This window comes from Lycium ferocissimum, chromosome 2 (assembly GCF_029784015.1).
Source record: "Lycium ferocissimum isolate CSIRO_LF1 chromosome 2, AGI_CSIRO_Lferr_CH_V1, whole genome shotgun sequence".
NCBI lineage: Eukaryota > Viridiplantae > Streptophyta > Magnoliopsida > Solanales > Solanaceae > Lycium > Lycium ferocissimum.
Genome location: NC_081343.1, coordinates 38,303,806 through 38,323,710, shown reverse-complemented (window position 1 = coordinate 38,323,710; position 19,905 = coordinate 38,303,806). Strand labels below are relative to the sequence as shown.

The 19,905-nt window shown below is 35.1% G+C and overlaps 1 protein-coding gene and 2 long non-coding RNA genes across 3 annotated transcripts; 2 read left to right on the top strand and 1 right to left on the bottom strand.

The window, feature by feature from the left end:
• The first annotated feature begins 244 nt into the window (after nucleotides 1-244).
• Nucleotides 245-913, top strand: LOC132036447 (large ribosomal subunit protein uL24z-like). The gene has a single exon (XM_059426793.1). It carries the CDS (start codon nucleotides 316-318, stop codon nucleotides 754-756), a length of 441 nt encoding a protein of 146 aa, XP_059282776.1. The 5' UTR covers nucleotides 245-315; the 3' UTR covers nucleotides 757-913.
• A 4,453-nt stretch (nucleotides 914-5,366) lies between these two features.
• LOC132036435 (uncharacterized) lies at nucleotides 5,367-11,672 on the bottom strand. The gene is made up of 2 exons (XR_009409582.1): nucleotides 9,500-11,672; nucleotides 5,367-6,150 (listed from the first exon to the last, which is right to left on the bottom strand). It is a non-coding gene; the product is annotated as an uncharacterized LOC132036435 (long non-coding RNA).
• On the top strand, nucleotides 6,744-7,443 carry LOC132036441 (uncharacterized). Its single transcript, XR_009409584.1, has 2 exons — nucleotides 6,744-6,868; nucleotides 7,201-7,443. It is a non-coding gene; the product is annotated as an uncharacterized LOC132036441 (long non-coding RNA).
• Nucleotides 11,673-19,905: the final 8,233 nt, after the last annotated feature.

The window sequence follows — 19,905 nt, the reverse complement described above, 5'->3', positions numbered from 1 at the left end:
TAAGTGTGTTACAGGATGGGGAAGAATGAAATACCACATAAGTTGCATAAGTTGTTTTTTCTTCTTTCATTCATTAGGAAAGTGTCTTATTTTCCTCAAATACAAACACACCCTAAAGCAACACCAGAGCCCAAAAGTATCACAAATAGGCCCAACACATCAGCCTCCCACAACTTCACAACCCAACAACTCTAAAACCCTAGTTTCACAAGCCCACACTCCCTCACTATAAATACCCCCAAAACCCTAAAAACCATCTTCTTCACCGCCTCCCCACATTGCAAGAGGACTCTCACAATCCCACCACCAGCAAAAATGAAGTACAATCCAAGAGTATCCTCTTCTCGCCGTAAGAGTCGTAAGGCTCATTTCACAGCCCCATCAAGTCTCCGTCGTATCTTAATGAGCGCACCTTTATCCACCGAACTCCGCACAAAGTACAACGTGCGCTCAATGCCTGTACGCAAAGATGACGAGGTTCAGGTTGTACGTGGGACGTACAAAGGACGTGAGGGTAAAGTTGTCCAAGTGTATCGTAAGAAATGGGTTATTCATATTGAAAGGATTACACGTGAGAAAGTTAATGGATCTACTGTTAATGTCGGTATTCATCCTTCGAAGGTTGTTGTTACTAAGTTGAGACTTGATAAGGATAGGAAATCGCTAATTGATCGTAAGGCGAAAGGACGTGCTAATGCTGATAAAGATAAGGGAACTAAGTTTACTGCTGATGATATTATGCAGACCGTTGATTGATTTTTGTCTGGTATTTTGTTGTTTTAGTTAAAGATGGTTTTATATCAGTGCGTTTCGGTTAATTTTAGTGTTTTGTCGAGACATTTGGATTTTGTTCGAGTTTATGTTTTTTTTTTTTTTGGTTAAATCAATGATGATGATACTTTGGAATCTTAAATTTGTCGGTTAAATTCTTATGTTAGCTATTTCATGTGACTGTTAAAGGTAATTATAGCTTAGTTTGTGGTCTTTATATTCTGTGGTTTGGCACTGATGAATGAAGTTGTTGAGCTATGCATCAAGCTTTGGTGCTTAAAAGGTAAATTGTTGTATAGCAAAGAACTGAGATTATAGAGGATTTCACATACCATAAGTTTGGAGGATTTAGTATCGTTTTGAAGTGGATTTATTATAAATCTTTGACCCTATAGAAAATATTGTATGACTACCATCCACATTAACTTTTATCATTACTTTTGAGAACCGTCTATAAGTCAAGCTTTGGTGAAATTATGTTAAAATTGGTTTGTACACATCCCATTGCTTAGAATTGCTTGTTCAAGTGTGCTGTGTGAGGCTTCTCAGTTTTCTGTTTACTGAACCTAGGGTTTTATTTTTCTTGTGAGCCCTCTCAACCATGTTTTGCTTGAAGCATAGGCATATTACTGATGAATGTGATTGATCGGAGTGGTAGGAGGAAAGGAGCATTAGAAAGAGGTGTAAATTAGAGGGACCAGTACTGTATCTGTGATATTGCATTAGTCATCCCTTTTTTGGTCGATGATGATGATACTTCGGAATCTTAAAATTTTCAGTAAATTCTTATGTTAGCTACCTTGTGCGACTGTTGCTGGTAACTATAGCTTAACTTGTGCCTTGTATATGCTGTGGTTTGGTACTCATGAATGAGGTTGTTAAGCTAAGTGTCTTACTTTGATGTTTAGATATGTATTTTTCACAAGGAGCATATGGTTTTTTTAGAGGTTGTCTTGATTTGTGTAGTAAAGAAATGAGATTGTAGAGTATTCACAGCATGAATTTGGATCATTTGATATCCTTTGAAGTGGCTTTTGACTACTATCCACATGAACTTTTATTATTAATTTTGAGAACCATAAGGTAAGCTTTAGTGAAATTATGTTAAAATTGGATGCAAGCATAGTGAACACATTATATGACTACCATCCACATGGGCTTTTATTATTAATTGTGAGAACCACAAGGCAAGCTTTAGTGAAATTATGTTAAAATTGGTTGCAAGCATAGTGTACATCTGTATTTTGCACTTCGCATTGCGTAGAACTGCATTGTGCTGTTTATTTTTGTGAGGCTTCTCATTCTCCTGTTCACTCAACCTAGTGTTTCATTTTTCTTTTGAGCCCTCGACCATGTTGTGCTTGAAGAATAGGCATATTACTGATGCATGATTGTTGGGGGCGGTAGGAGGAAAGGAGCTCAAGAAATAGGTTTAGAGCCCGTAACAGCTTATAAGCTGTTTTCAGCTTTTTTGAGTTTTTGGCTGGCTAGCTTAAAGCCATTTGTGTTTAAAATAAGCCCCCCCAAAAAAAAGTTGGGCTATCTGATTTTTTTTTTTTTTTTTTTTTGGCTTATAAGCTGAAAAGCTTATAAGCTGCTTTTTTAAAGCCCATCCAAACAGGCTCTTAAATTAGAGAGACTAGTTTTGTAACCTCTTCCCTTCATAGTTTACATCCTATATTTGCAGCAACAAGTTCCCTTCTTTCATTCTTCTGTTTCTATGAAATAGCATTATTCATCCTCCTTTTGTCATTCTTTAGTAGTAGTTGATTAAGCCTTAGGTCTAATGGACTTTTACATATCAGAGGTTTGAGCTAGAAGCATATGGGTTTAGAGATTGTCTTAAAAGGTAAACTAGTGTGTAGTACAGACATGAGATTAGAGTATTCACTTAGCGTAAATGTGGTGGATTTGATATCGTTTGAAATGGCTCTCTGAGTTATTGACCCTATAGGCTATATGACTACTAGTGACATGAACTTGTGTTGTTAAGTTTGGGAATCTACGGATCAAGCTTTAGTGAAATTATGCTAGGTTGCTTGCTAGTTACAACAATTGAACATCTTTATCGTACAGTTCCTAGTGGTAGAATTGCTTATTTTGAGTGGTAGGAGGAAAGGAGATATGAGGAAGAGGTGTAAATTTGAGGGACTAGTACTGTTAATTTCCCTTGTTCGCTACTTCTTCTGTCTATGAAATAGCATTAGTCAGGGTTTTGTTTTATCATTCTTTTTTGGCTGATTAAGTCTTTCTTCTGATGGACTTACATATAATAGGAGTGTTTGTTCTATAAGCTATTTTATTTTGGCCAAACCCATCGACAAACACCTGTGGTCGTCCACTTATTTCACTTGAGCACCTAAAGTGGCCCTTGTTCCATTTAGACACTTTAGGTGGGCCATTTCTATTCCACTTAGACACTTTTTGCACCGTTATCGGAGCAAAACCAACACCAGTCGTCTCCTACGTCGATTAAGTGGCCAATTAAATTATGCCACCATTTAAATTGTGCCAACTCAATTAAATTGTGCCAACTCATGTTAATTGTAAATTCACTAATTTGTAAATTCGTGGAGTTTTGACCATTAAAAATTGGGGCTTTTGGGGGGGTTGGATGTGCAATGAGGTGGCGCCCTTTGGTGTTGGTTTTGCTCCAATAACGGTGCAAAAAGTGTCTAAGCGAACAGTAATGACCCAACCGGTTCGTCTAAATGGAATGCGGTCACTTTTGTGCGCTCGAAGTGAAAGAAGTTTGACGGGGCAGCACTTGCGATGTTTGGCCTTTTATTTTTTAGTCCAAGTAGTTTATTACCACTTAGTCATTTGCACATCCCTTAAGAAAACATTGACTCCTAGATAAAAATAGGTAATTTGACTAAACTATCCTTAATTAAATAGGCATTGAGATTTGATCATATAACACTTAATAGGGCCAAATATGAAAAAACAAGATTCTTTCTTGATTTGGATTCTTTTTTTGATCTAAGTAAAAAAGGCTCAGTGGACTCTTTTTTTGATCCGGAGGGAGTATTTTGTAGCTGTATTCATTACTCCCTCCGTCTCATATTACTTGTCAATTTTCTCCTTTACACGCCCTTTAAGAAATCATATAAATAAAAGTGTACTTTTACAGTATTTTTCGTATCTCTCGAATAAATTGCACTCTAATCAATATTGATTACTTTTAAAAAACATTTAATGTTAAGGTCAAAATATGAAAATTTTAATTAACTTTATCTTGTTTTGCAAATGGATAAGTATTTTGGGATGGATATTTTTAGTAATGTGGATAACTAATATGGGACGGAGGGAGTATTTATCTTAATACATTCCAGTTTTATGCATTTTGCCCATGTCTTTTAGCTTAGTTGTAGTATCCTGTTTACTACTACCAGTTTTCTGCACTAGTAATACTCGTAGGCCTTTCTTGAGAGGCTAACGGGGTTGTTAATGTCTATGTGCTGTACCTAGGTGCTGCTCTTTTGAGTGCTATATCCAAAAGTAATTTCTCAACTATTTTTTGCGTGGTCAGTGCTTGTCTAGCCCCAGTTGTCATGAAAAGTCTCAGTGACCAGTTCAATTTACTATGTAACAACTTAAAATGTTTACGTAATTCATCTTCAAATGTAGGGTTGAAAGGTGGTTTTAATCTTCTGTTCCCTTTGCCCAGTGATTGTCATTTTCTAGTTATATATAGCCTTTCTAGGGGATAGGTGCGAGGCGGAGTTTAATGCGCCTCGACAAAGCTTCGTTTTAGCTTTTGGCTGTTTAGTAAATGTTTCTTTTGTTTAATTGAATTTCAAACTGTAAATTGCTCAATTTGTTCTTGGTTACGTACCGGTGTCAATATTTTCGTTGGTACATTTAGTTATCAGTCCAAGAAAATTGTTTTTGAACAGTAATCTTACAATGACCCTCCACTGTTTGAAAGTGCGTATTTCTCAATGTGTCTGCCAAAATGCTTTAGAGGATAAACGAAGAGAGTTTTGGAGTTTGGCCTACATCGTCTAATTTTTATCTCCCTTTTCCTTTCCTGCAAGTCGCATGGCTTAACTCCTAACACCTTCGGTTCTCTTTCCCTTCCACAATGAGGCCATGGGAGGGAAATTACTCTGCAGAAGATCACGGGAGTTTGGCAAGTAGAGGGGGCAGGGTAACATGCATAGGTTAGGGGAAAGCTATGGATGTCTTCCCTCTACAATATTTTTTTTTTTTTTTGGTTAAAATGAAGTATCAATTGTAGATCGCAAAAGTGCTAAATGAATTTTGCCCATGCCAAATATGTAATAAGTATTTTAATGGAAATGACGTTTAAGAAATTATTTTTTCTTACTAGGGTTAAGGATCATCATTTCGGGAGAAATGTGGGATTATTTAACATTAGGTTGGAAATTTGATTTTGGTTAAGCAATTCTAGAATTATTTATACTGCAATTTTGATATATTTCTTATATCATATCCCATGTGTGTTTAGAGTTTTGGATTCAAAAGATTCAAGCTCAGCTATGGCAACAAGCATGAACTCAATGAAGAAGAAAGGAAAATCTACGAGGGAAATCAATGTTGACTTGGACTTGGACTTGGACTATATAACATCAGGCAAATTAAAGTTTGGGCCTCTTTTAGCTGATTCAACAAATGTAGCCCAACATGACACAGCAGCCCAACATGACACAAATTCAGATTAGTACGACAAGAAATATACAGCTGTACATAGAAAGGAATATTTTGATGATTAAGTTTGTTATGATGTAAGCAATAGGAAGAGCACAAGTGTACAAATTAGTTTATTTTTCTATTTATTTTTCTCAGATTATACTTGTACAAATAGAACAACAACTGTACAGATTATTCATTCAATATAGAGAAAATTTCCAATTCTTCCTCTCCAAGTAAAGTTTCTACATGGTATCAGAGCACAAGGATTTTCTCCATAGCTCTTCTACTTAATCTGTTTTCTCTTTCACTCAATATCCTTCAGCCATGCCTCAAACTGATTCTTCCACTGGTGCTGGAGGCAGTAACAATGCCATTGATTCCAGCAGTCCCTTTTATCTTCATGCTTCTGATGCACCAGGTATGGTGCTGGTTAATACCTCTTTCAATCGAAGAGGATATCCTGGATGGAGAAGGTCCATCCTCATCTCTGTCTCAGCTAAGAATAAGCTAGGGTTTATAGATGGCACCTGTCTTGCTCCAGTTTCCACGGATCCAACTTTTCAGATCTGGAACAGATGCAATGACATGGTCACATCTTGGTTGCTGAATCCTCTCTCTAAGGACATAGCTGATAGTGTTCTTTACTCCAAAACAGCAAAAGATCTCTGGACAGACCTTGAACAAAGGTTTGGTCAGCCTAATGGGGAAAAACTTTATCATCTGCAGAAAGAATTAGCAGATTTAGTGCAAAGAACAAATGATATTGCAGGATATTTTACTAAAATAAAATGTTTATGGGATGAACTAGATGCTCTTCATATTAATGCCTTATGCAATTGTGTATGCACTTGTGAAGGAAAAACTAAGATGGTGCAGTTCAAGGAGAATGAAAGACTCATTCAATTTCTAATGGAATTGAATGACACCTATTCTCATGCTAGGAGCAATATTCTTATGATAAATCCTCTTCCAAGTGTCAATTCTCCATACTTCCTTTTGCTACAGGATGAGAATCAAAGGGAGATTCACCATCTTTAATTTCCAAGAGATGGTTCATCTTTCCTTGTTGGTAGCAATACAACTGGAAACTATTTCAATAAGCACAGATCTGGGAATCCTAAGGGAAATGAACCATTTAAGGGAAAGAAATTCTGCACCTATTGCAAATTGACTAATCATAACATTGATAAATATTATAGGCTCATAGGTTACCCACCAGATTTCAAGTTCACTAAGCCTAAAAAGTTTCAAGGAAATGTGAAAGTCAACTCTGTTGTTTCTGTGGACAACCAGGAAGGTTCTCAAGCTGCTGTAAGTGAAAGAGGACATTTTGCTCAACAACTTTCACCACAACAATATACTCAGTTGGTGCAGATGTTTAGTCAACTCCAGGATGGACAGACAGGAAATTCTGCAGTCACAGCAAACTCAGCTGCTGGTATAATTTTTGAACACTCAGACTCATGTTATTCAGTGAATAATTCTAACTCTGATTCCTGGATCATAGATTCAGAAGCAACATAGCACATGTGTTTTAATCCTAACTCATTTCTTTCTATTTCTAAATTACCTAAACCAGTTCTTGTGAAATTACCTAATTATTCTAAGGTCATAGTTACTCATGCAGGTAACATTTCTTTTAGTTTAGGTCTTGTCTTAAACAATGTTCTACACATTCCATCCTTCAAGTATAATCTACTCTCTGTGCATAAACTCTGTAAAACTTTCAAATGTGCCATCACATTTACAGAAACTGGATGTATTTTGCAGGACCCTCCACAAGTTTTTGGTGAAGTCAATCAAGGTCTCTACACTTTGAAGTCACTCCACTCCAGCCTAAGAGTCTACCTAAAGATTTAGTAATTTCATTACCTAAGAGTTATGTTTCTAGCTCAGTTTCAACTTCTGTTTCTGTTCCTATTTCAATTAAAACACCTTCTGATGTAATGTTATGGCATGTAAGGTTGGAGCATATGCCTTTTAATGGAATGAAACATATTAGTTCTATCTCTTTTTCTTCATCTAATGAATGTTCTTGTACTGTCTACCCATTAGCTAGGCAATCCAGACTCCCATTTCCCATTAGTAACATCAAAACAAAAAGCAATTTTGATTTAATTCACATTGACACTTGGGGTCCCTTCAACACTCCTACTCACAATGGTTATAAGTATTTCTTGACTATAGTTGATGATTTTAGTAGGGGAACACGACTTATCTCTTAACAACCAAAAGTAATGCTTTTCTAGTTCTCAAATATTTCTTATTTATGGTTGAGAGGCAGTTCAACGCAAAAGTTAAAACTATCAGATCCAATAATGCTTTAGAATTAGGTAAAAGTTCATCCACTTCTCAGTTTCTACAGTCACAAGGTATAATTAATCAAACATCTTGTGTGGGGACATCACAACAAAATGGTATACTAGAAAGGAAGCATAGACATTTGCTAGAAATTGCTAGGGCCCTAATGTTTCAATCTAAAGTTCCTGTTTGTTACTGGGGGGAATGCATTTTGACTGCCACTTTTCTTATTAACATTTTTCCTTCTAGAGTTCCCAATGGTCAAACTCCTTATGAAATGCTCTTTCATCAGTCACAACCCTACCACACTCTTAGAAGTTTTGGGTGTTTATGCTATGCATCCACTTTGCCACATCACAGAGATAAATTTAAGCCTAGGGCAATTTCATGTATTTTTTTAGGCTATCCTACTGGGCAGAAAGGGTACAAAGTCTTGGATTTAGCTTCTAAGAAATTTGTTACCTCCAGAGATGTCCACTTTCATGAACAAATATTCCCTTTTGTTTCATTTTCTTCTAACATCCTGACTTCTATTTTTCCACCTATTCACTCTATTTTTCCTGATCATCCTGAGGATGATGCCATTATTTTTTCATCTCCACCCATTCTATATACTCCAACTTCTACACCTTTCAGTTCTACATCTTCCTCACCATCCAGTTCTTCACCATCTAGTTCAACTAACCCTCACCATCCAGTTCTTCACCATCTAGTTCAACTAACCCATCTCCTTCCCCTACTATGCATACTGATTCCAGTTCTTCCACACAACTACCTTCTCCTCTTCTTATATCTTCTTCTACTCAACCCTCAATTCCTGTTAGACAATCATCTAGAGTTAACAAAGGAGCTCTTCCTAGTCATTTACATGATTTTATATGCAACAATGTTTTTCTCACTGACCTCACTACTACATGTCTATCCAATCCATCCTCTCCACCTACTATACCTTTCACTACTCTTTCTACTACCAACCAAGCATTTCTTACCTCTCTTTCCATCATCACTGAGCCTACTCACTATTCACAAGCATGTGCTCATGAAGGTTGGAAAAAGGCCATGAATTCCGAAATTGCAGCTTTGGAGGCAAATCACACTTGGGATGTGGTCATTTTGCCCCCTGGACACAAGGCTTTGCCTTGCAAATGGGTATATAAGGTTAAACAGCATGCTGATGATTTAATTGAAAGGCTAAAAGCCAGGTTAGTTGTTAGAGGCGATATTCAAAGAGAAGGAGTGGATTATAACGAGACATTTTCCCCTGTTGTGAAAATGACCACAATCAGGTGTCTCTTGACTATTGCAGCTAAAAAGAATTGGGATGTTTCTCAATTTGATGTCAGTAATGCGTTTTTACATGGTGAACTGCTAGAGGAGGCATACATGAGGTTCCCTGCAGGTCTCACACCTCCTAGTCCTAATCATGTTTGTCGATTGAGAAAATCTCTCTATGGTCTAAAGCAAGCATCGAGGTAGTGGTATGCCCGGTTTGCTGGTGCACTTAGCTTCAAGGGATTTTGTTCCTCTTTAAATGACTATTCCCTATTTTTTAAGTGTTCAGGTCCTAATGTCACAATTATCGCAGTTTATGTCGATGACATCTTGATCACTGGTAATGATCCAGTTGCAATTTCAGACTTAAAATCTTTTCTTCACTCTGAGTTTAAAATCAAGGACCTTGGACACATTCATTACTTTCTGGGAATGGAAATTATAAGGGAACTAACAGGATTCATCATTACACAAAGAAAATTCACATTGGACTTACTTGAGGAATTTGATTATGCTGTTCTTCCTAAGGTCTCTTCTTCACTTGATCCTCAACTCAAGATAACTGCAGATGGGGGTACTCTTCTGGAAAATCTCACTATTTATCGATGCTTAGTTAGTAAATTGAACTATTTGACTCACACAAGGTCGGATCTTTCATTCACTATCCTGATTTTGAGCCAGTATATGCAAAGTCCTTGTGTTGGTCATTTTTCTGCTGCTCTTCGAGTTCTTCAGTACCTCTGAAACAATCCTCAACAAGGTCTCTTTCTCAACTCATCTACTTCTTTTTCTCTTTTGGCCTTCTGTGATGCCGATTGGGGATCTTGCAAGGACTCAATGTTATACCCCTTTTTAACCAAGGTCAAAATGGTTTACAACATTCCGGTAATTCCGGGGTTAATTAAAATTAAGGAGTCGCCACCTAATTATTTATGGTGAATTAGGACACCTAAAGTTCATTAAAGTAATTGTCTAAAGTTAACTCCGTTTAAGGTCTACTAAACTTAAAGATTCTAGATAAGGGTTCAATTAATCTTAAGGGAAGGTATTAAGCATCCTTTAAGATCCATTAACAATGGTTAGCTGACCGGACTTAGAGTTAATTAAAAAGGCTAAGATCTTGCGAAAAGGTCTAAATAATTTAAAGTAGTGATTAAAGTTGGTACAATAACATAAATTTGGTCATTGGAAAGTAGCAGTAGTAGACTGGAATCAAATAGTGAACTAAAGGAAATTGAATTTGTAAGGTCAGCCAAAGAAAATCATTTATAAGGTTCACATTTTCAAGTGGGTCAAAGACATCTATCTGGCCAGATGTGAATGTAAAAATATAAATATGTTTAAAAAATGAGGTATTGGACGAGAACTAGATGACAAAATGATTTTAGATGAAACTATTTGTATCAATATCATATTGAAAGACCCACGTCTTGCAAAATCACTTCCTCAGTTCAAAATGTTGTTGACGACACTCATCATTTATGAAAATACAAAGATTTGACATGAAAAAGGTTGTGAAGTACCAAAAAGAACCCAAATGACTTCACTTAATATACCTGACACAAAATCCTCCAAGTTAAAATCTTTATCCAAGTGCCTGGTTCTATATTATAAAAAGTATTCCTCACTGCTGCCTAAAGATGAAAAAAAAAAACTCTACATAATACTGCAGCTAGTATCTTATGCTCATTCTGAGTTTAGGGAAGCAGTAAATACATAATCAAAGATAAATGTTAGCCACACCAACACAAGTAAATGAAACAAGCAGAACTAAAATGAGATGATTCAACGGTCCTGTTCGGCTTCTACAGGAGGACAAAATATCCTCTGTAATTGGATGTTTGAGAGACTAGAAAGAATAGTGGACATGCAGACTCCATGCGGTAACAACGTCGTTGAGTCTCAAAGTGAAACTCTTCAGCTCTCTTGTTGGTGCAGTGAACGGGACGTCGGGGCCTCGAACCTACTCTTTCGTTATGAACAGATTTGAAACTAGAGTGGGATGAGTTTGAATACCTTTTCCGAGGCTAAAGTTCACCAAAAAAGAAAAGAAAGCTTTGGAAGATGATGAGAGTATTTTCAAGGTGTTAAGTGTTGGCTAAAATTCCTTAAAGCAATAATTTTGATGGTGAAACTATGGTAAATCTTAAGTGTCAAAAAAGATGATTTCGGCTGAGAGTTAGAGATGTATTTATAGAAGAAAGATAGGGTTTATGCGATGGAATTTTTTTTAGGCGGGATTTCAAAGTTGGATTTGAATTAGACCCGTGAACGGATCTCTTGTGCTCAGACCTCTGTAAAAGCATTCTTGGATTCTTGTGATATGCTAAGATAGGTGATGGGAAATTTGCACAAAAATGGTATTGATAAAGTCCGTCAATGATCGATGGAGTTCGGATCTAAATCGAAAATGGAATGGGGAGAAGAAATTGAATCGATGCCGCCGGCTTTGGAATTAGGTTTAGAGAGAAATTGGATAAAAAATATGTATGTGTATTGTTGAGCGTAGCTAACTAACATTTTGTTGACGGTTCTTATGGTTTGGGCTGCTCGTTTGAGCTGATTAAAAAGGGAAATGGGGCTTATAATTAAGATGGACGTGATTTTGGCCAAATGGGTCAACTTCATCAGCTTTGCCAAACTGTCAATAAGATGGCTAACTTTTGTTTAGAAAATCTATTCTTCTTATATTTCTTTTGGCTTCTAAATTAGATGAAACTATTATTCATAATAATAATAATAAACAATACACACACAATAATAATAATAATAATAATAATAATAATAATAATAGTAGTAGTAGTAGTAGTAGTAGTAGTAGAAGATAATAACAATAATAATAGTAGTAGCTTTTATAATAAAAAAAAATGTAATTTTTAAGTTAATAAAAAGGGTAACAATAATAATAATGATAGTAAAAAATAGTAGTGAAATAAGACAATTTAGAGTGAATCGGAAGAAAGGAGGGTCAAAATTAGGTGTCAACACTCACGACGATCTATAAGTGGTTTCTTCATTAGTTTGGGTGGTGCTCCGATTAATTGGAAATCGAAGAAACAATCTTCCATCTCATTGTCTTCGGCGGAGGCTGAATATCGATCCATGCGCCGTCTAGTTGCAGAATTACTTGGCTTACTCGACTTCTATCAGATCTCTCCATTACACCATCGATTCCGGTTCCAATTTTCTCAGACAGCCAAGCGGTAAGGGCACATACACTTAGCCCGGAATCCGGTCTTTCACGAACGGACGAAGCACGTAGAACTAGATTGCCACTTTGTCCGGCAACAATTTCTATCTGGACTCATCTCTCTCAATTTTGTTCCATCAAAATCTCAACTTGCCGACTTATTTACCAAACCTTTGTCGGGTCCTTCGCTTGCATCGATTCTTGGCAAGTTGGGCATCTCTTCGTTCCCAAGCTCAGTTATGACAACAAGCATGAACTCAATGAAGAAGTTCGTAAGAAAGAGTTTATTTTCGATATCTTTTTCTCAGAAATCAATGTTGACTTGGACTTGGGCTACATAACATTCAAAAGAAATTAAAGTTTGAATTCTTCTTTCCAAGTATTCAACAAATGCGAAATTTCAATAACATGACACAAATTCAGACAAAGCCCAATATTACAATTAGCCCATGTCCACAAATAGTACAACAGAATACACAAAACAGATAGTGCATAAAATATTTTGATGATTAGTTTGTTATGATGTGAAGCAATAGGAAGAACATAAAGTACAAATTAGTTTATTTTTCTATTTCTTTTTCTCAGATTATACTTGTACAAATAGAACAATAACTGTACAGATTATTCATTCAATATAGATAAAATTTCCAATTCTTCCTCTCCAAGTAAAGTTTCTACAGTGTGGAAATAATAATTGATGGATTAGCTTATCTCGTGGTAAAAGCATCCAAAGATAAAGATGCCTTTTCCCGAGTTCTACTTTTAGAAGTTATTTAAAAAGATAACCATAAAAAGTCTAATCAATGTCTAGTGAAAATCAAATACATATTTTATGTCATATCATGTACACTTCGTTATTAATGCAAGGACCAAATATCTAAATAAATATGTATCTACTATGTAACTTTATCTACTATGTAACTTTATTACTTATTTAATTTTCGTATCAAGAGATATCGGAAGCATTTCGATTGACACCTCAATTTGGAGTTCCACTTGAAGAAAACTTTCATCTAGTTGAATGTAATCAGCATATCTTCTCTTCTTTGTTCATATTCCAAAAAGAAATCGACACGAATGTAAGACCAAAATATTCGGAAGACTCTTCTGACAAAATAAAAAATATGTAATTGCCAGCAAAGTTGTTTTTTTTTTTTTTTTTTTTTTCAAATCCAAAAAGCTCTTCTTACTTAGAATGGGTCGTCCATTCATCATTAGATAAAGGAGGTAAAATCCCCGTTTTTACAATTTACAATAAGCGGTTCAAATCAATTTATCAATATGAGAATCCTATATCGAAAAATATTTATTTTGAAACCACCTCTATATTAACATAGTGATAGAAAGAGTACCATGCTGTGTCTAGAATTCAAACAGTTTGTTTAACCATTCGAATGACACCTCAATTTGGAGTTCCACTTGAAGAAGCAGGGGGCGCTGTGATCGCCAAATATTATACTGGTACTTGGACATATGCAATTTCCTTTCGGGAAAAAAAAGAAAAAAAAGAAAATGGCTCATTCCACAAAATAAAAGCTTTTTAACTTATCAAAATATGGCATTTGTTTTAAAACAAATTAAAAAGAGATAGGACGATCTATGAGATAAAGCATAAATTTGGAGGTGGGAATGTTTGTTCAACAACAAATCTCGAAACATGTCAAGTTCATCTTAGCACAAAATCTCGAAACATGTCAAGTTCATCTAGCACAAAATCTCTTGCAAACCATTACTTATGTTCATCATTTGGTCTTAAAACAAATTCCACAAAATAAAAGCTTTTTAACTTATCAAAATATGGCATTTGTTTTAAAACAAATTAAAAAGAGATAGGGCGATCTATGAGATAAAGCATAAATTTGGAGGTGGGAATGTTTGTTCAACAACATATCTCGAAACATGTCAAGTTCATCTTAGCACAAAAACTCTCGACAAATCTCGAAACATGTCAAGTTCATCTAGCACAAAATCTCTTGCAGACCATTACTTATGTTCATCATTTGGTCTTAAAACATTTGGTATGGGTAATTAAGACTTCCTCGCATGAGATAACGAGAAGTGGTGCGCAGATATGTACATTAAAATAACGGAAAAGGGCCAAAATTACGCCTGAACTTTGGGAAATAGTTCATCCATACCCTTCGTTATACTTTAGGGCCAATTATACCCTTACCGTTATACTATGGGGTCAATTATACCCTTATGTCTAAACAGTGCCACAGCGTCATCCATCTCCACCATGAAAATTATTTTCCCCTCAAATAATTTTTTACCCACTAAAATAATCCAAGCTTGACACTGATTTTTTTTTTTCCAGCTAAGGGGTAATGGGTTGGGTCCGTATCAGCTTGGCTGGGGAAAAAAAATCGGGTCGGGTTGGGTTATTTTAGTGGGTAAAAAATTATTTGAGGGGAAAATAATTTTGAAGGGCGGGATGATGATGCCACGCGACGTGGTTGTTAGACATAAGGGTATAATTGACCCCATAGTATAACAGTAAGGATATAATTGGCTCTAAAGTATAACGAAGGGTATGGATGAACTATTTTTTAAAGTTCAGGGGTAATTTTGGCCCTTTTCCGTTAAAATAAAGTGAAACTGTGAAGAATGGAGGCCACGACGAAATTCTAGTTAGGTGATGGACCACTGGTAAAAGAAAAAGAACAGAAAAGTATAGTCCTCCTATTTTAGTTAAAGAAGAAAAAGGGGTCTCAATCTCAAGTTCTGCTTCCGCGTACTAGCCGTGTCTGACAAAACGCGTAAGATACTCCCTCAATGTTCAATAATTAGCAACATGGACCCATAATTACTTATCTCAAAATAATGAAAATATGGGATAAAGAGATAGTAGTAATATTTATTTTTGTGATAACGCAATTAAATTTAGTGTCAGATTATCTAGAGATGTTATGTTCAAATATCTCTGTCACCCGTGAAAAAATATTCGCACGTACTTGATTTCGTAAATCAGAAAATGAGTACTTCCTCCTTTCACTTTACTTATCTACTTGAACTTTACACATTTTAAAAAAAATAATAAATAAAATACATAATTTATCATTATACTCATATTAGATGATGTATATTTTTATTACATTTAAAAAATAATTTGAAATGAGTAACTAATACTATCAATAAAATTAAAAAAAAGAAACTATTTCATCTTGATATGCTAAAACTGATAAATAAAAATGAAAACATATTTTTATGATATTATTTTAATGTAGCTTAATTATTTAGACAATGGATCCCACAATTCAACTGGAGGCATTGACCCCATCCATTTTGATAAACTTTAGCATAAAACGAGGAACAAAAATTGGAACCAAAAAAAAAAAAAAACAATGTACTGATTAACACAGCTTCTTTCATGTCCATTGGCCATCTACTTAACCCAAAATTCGGATCCTTGTTCCTCGCTTTCTCTCTGAATTTTCATTTGTGTCCATAAAACACCAATTTACCCCAAAATTTGTACGTTTGTTCGGGCACTACTATACTCCTCCCTTTCGTTTCTGTTTCTAGGACAGTGTGTTGGAAGCTTCATTCTCCTTTTTAACTTTCCTCTCCTCTCCTTTTTTCCTTCTCCTTTTTCACCGTGTTTTATAGTACATTTGACTGTCTATATAGATATATGTATTTGATTGTGTTGTGAATAGAGAAAATATAGGAGAAGGATGGAGAGCTATTTGAATGAGAATTTTGGAGAAGTGAAGGCAAAGCACTCGTCAGAAGAGGTGCTGAAACGATGGAGGAGTCTATGTGGTGTTGTGAAGAACCCAAAACGCCGTTTTAGTTTCACTGCTAATCTCTCTAAGCGTGATGAGGCTGCTGCTATGCGTCTTACTAATCCTGTACACTGCTACGCAACTCATGTATTATTTGCAAGTTAAAAAAAATTACTACTTGTAAATAAATATTATCCATTAATGAATAAAAATTATGGTTTCTATTACTTGTGTGCATATTCTTACTTATATTAAGTTAAGAAAATACCTACAATATACTAAGAATATACTTATAATATACATCTACTTAACTTAAAAAATAGAAAGTTGTAACTATATATATTTATAAATATACAATCTTGAATTTTATAATACTCATGAGTTATTAGTAAATATAAAATTTAAGTAATACATATAACTTAAACATATATACCTACAATATACTTAGAACATACTTATAATATACATATACTTAAGTTGTAAAATAGAAAGTTATATACTTAGAAAAGAAACAATCTTGAATTTTATAATACTCATAAGTTGTTACTTGTTAGTAAATAGATAAACTTAAGTAATACATATAACTTTTATATATATATATATATATATATACACACACAAACATAACATAACATAACATATATAGAAATACTTAAGTTATATATATATACGAACATAACATAACATAACATATATAAATATACAAACATAACTTAAGTAATATATATATATATATACATAGTTATATCTTTATAGTAACATAACATAACATATATAAATATGCTTAAGATAAAAATATACAATCTTGAGTTTCTTAATACTTATAAGCTGGGGATATATAAAACTTATATATATATATATATATATATATATATACAAACTAATAAACTATAGTGTTAATTTATGTGCAAAATACGTAATTAAGCAAAAAAATAAAAATAAAATCGTTTTTGGGCTAATCAATTACTGGTTTGGTAGAAGGGTACCGGTTCCGGGCCGGCTAGAGCCAAACCGACCGGCTAACCGGTACCGATTAACCGGTAACTATCAACTGGAACAGTTCGAAAACCGATAACCAGTCGGTTTGCTAATTGGAATCGGTTTCGGTTCCGGATCAATCGGTTGACAGGCTTAGATTAGCTTCTCTCGTGATAAAAGCATCCAAAGATAAAGATGCCTTTTCCCGAGCTCTACTTTCAAAAGTTATTTAAAAAGATAACCATAAAAAGTTGATTCAATTTCTAGTGAAAATCATATTTTAAGTCATATCATGTACACTTCCTTATTAATGCCAAATATCTAAATAAATTATGTATCTACTATGTAACTTTAGTACTTATTTAATTTTCGTATCAAGAGATATTGGAAGCATTTCGAATGACACCTCAATTTGGAGTTCCACTTAAAGAAAACTTTCTTCTCGTACAGCTCAAGTAAAAACATACAAATATTAGCTGCAACGGATATGGAATAGAAAGTTTTAAATTTATTAGGTTCACTTAATTACTTAAGGTAAATTTTCGTATCTTTTTTTATGAATGTAATAAGCCTATCTTCTCTTCTTTGTTCATTTTCCAAAAAGATATCAAAATGAATGTAAGACCAAAATATTCGGAAGACTCTTCTGACAAAATAAAAAATATGTAATTGTTAGAAAAGTTGTTTTTTTTTTTTTTTTTCAAATCCAAAAAACTCTTCTTACTTAGAATAGGTCGTCGATTCAGCATTAGATAAAGGGGGTAAAATCCCCGTTTTTACAATTTACAATAAGCAGTTCAAATCATTTTATCAATATAAGTATCCTATATCGATAAATATTTATTTTGAAACCACCTCTATATTAACATGAGTCCGCAACTTAAATGACCCAAAAAGTGGCTATACGGACCAAAATAACTCAATAAAAAAAAAAAGTTACCAAAGTAACCTTTGAGCACTAAATTTTTGCGCAATAGGACCAAACTGCAAATTTGCAGTAAAGTACTATTGTGCACTAAAAGGGGTTATATTTTTTTTTGTACAATTTTAAAGTTTTGAAATTTCATGTGTTTTCCATACTTTGACCAAAGATTAGTCATGTTTCAAAACGCCGGAATATCAATACTTTATATAGAACCTAATATCTTTTTCTACGAACAATAATGTAGGCTCAATACATCAAGTATATGTAAACGTTTGGATCGTCGTTTTAGGGGTTGTAAAGTGTCCCGAAGTAAGTTTTGTTTGTTTGAATCTTGTTATCTAAATCTTGAAAATGGTTCATTCCACAAAAGAAAAGCTTTTCTACTTATCAAAATCTGGCATTTGTTTTAAAACAAATTAAAAAGAGATAGTGCGATCTATGAGATAAAGCATAAATTTGGAGGTGGGAATGTTTATTCAATAACAAATCTTGAAACATGTCAAGTTCATCTAGCACAAAATCTCTCACCAAATCTCGAAACATGTCAAGTTCATCTAGCGCAAAATCTCTTGCAGGCCATTACTAATGTTCATCATTTGGTCTTAAAACATTTGGTATAGGAACATCTCAGCGTATATCCAGGTCTCTGTGAAGTCGACGGCCTGGAAGAAGAAATCGACGGGATATCTGTAGCCGACGGAGCCTGACGAGCTATATCGCCGGGCTGTCTACTACACCTCTCCGCCGGCCCGACCACCTGCCGGTCCCACTACCTCTGTCGGCGACCACCTCTGTCCCCCTACCACCCTGCGGAACACCTGCCCGGTGTACCGAGCTCGGGGTAGGCTGCGGGAACATCCTTATCGACATGATGCCACTCATGTGCCCGTGTCATACTAGTGTCGGTAAGCTGAACTATCTGTGCTGCATAAGCCGCTATCCCGGGGTCAGTGGACTCCGTACGGGGAATGATCTCATGGCGTATCATCAGAGTCATCCGTAGCTGTATATATTTGCAAATTTTAAGAATTGAATAAATTCGTAAAGTAATACATAATAAGACGATGGATTAAGTTTAAGACTAATAAAACTTATCAGCGCCTCATACGCTCCTGAGAGTGATGCATATCCTCGGCCATCAGGATGAGGCGTCGAGGGGTTGGCAATCAAGGAGCGAGTGATATGCATGTACCACGTTATGTACTAATGGACCAGAGTGTCATGTCCGACCGCTGCTAGAGTCGTCATCCTCGCATTCCATGTATCGACTTCCTCGTGCATACGCACCCGCCATGCCGCATTGTCGATCGAACGCTCGTCCCTGGTATAGTGGGTGCTCTCCCAACGTGTAGCCGCGGGTATGTTCTGTACATACCTAAACTGCCGTTGTTACGCCCTATTTTGAACGGGTCTAATATAGTTTGCAACTTCACGGTTCTTCTAACTGGTTTAAAAGGGTTAGAGTCGCCACCCAATTTTTAAGGAAAAATAGGAAACCTATATGTATTTGTGTGTCTACTCCATTTTTAGTCCACAAAACCAATGAGATTCTAGATAAGGGTTTTATTTACCCACAGGAAGGTATTAAGCATCCCCCCGAGCACAGTCCGCACAAATTCCTTAGACTTAGTTTAACTGAACACTAGAGGGGGATTGTCTATCTGTTTATCATTATTATTACCTGTTTTCAAAATGTTATGACTTCATGAAAAGCTACACTAGGTGATAATATGCTAAGTATACACAGTGTATAAACATGTATTTATATCAAGTATCAAATATTCATAAGGAATGTATAGTAAAAAAGAATATATAAAAGAGTATAAAGAGAATGTACCTCGTAAGTATAAAAGTATATCTGTTAGTACAAAGAGTGTATACATATGTTAGTGTAAAGAATGTGTAACTATATTAAGAATATAAAAAAAAAAAAAAGTAAGACTATGTAAAAATAAATATATTAAGGATATAAAGAATGTGCGTCTATGTAATGTGCGTATAGGTGTATTAAAAGAATGTATGTATATTAAACACATAAAGAACACATTTCAAGTGTAAAAGAGTGTACGTCAAACCTAAAA

Coding starts and splice junctions, on each gene's coding strand:
- LOC132036447 (XM_059426793.1), top strand. CDS start 316: ATGAAGTACAATCCAAGAGTATCCTCTTCTCGCCGTAAGAGTCGTAAG.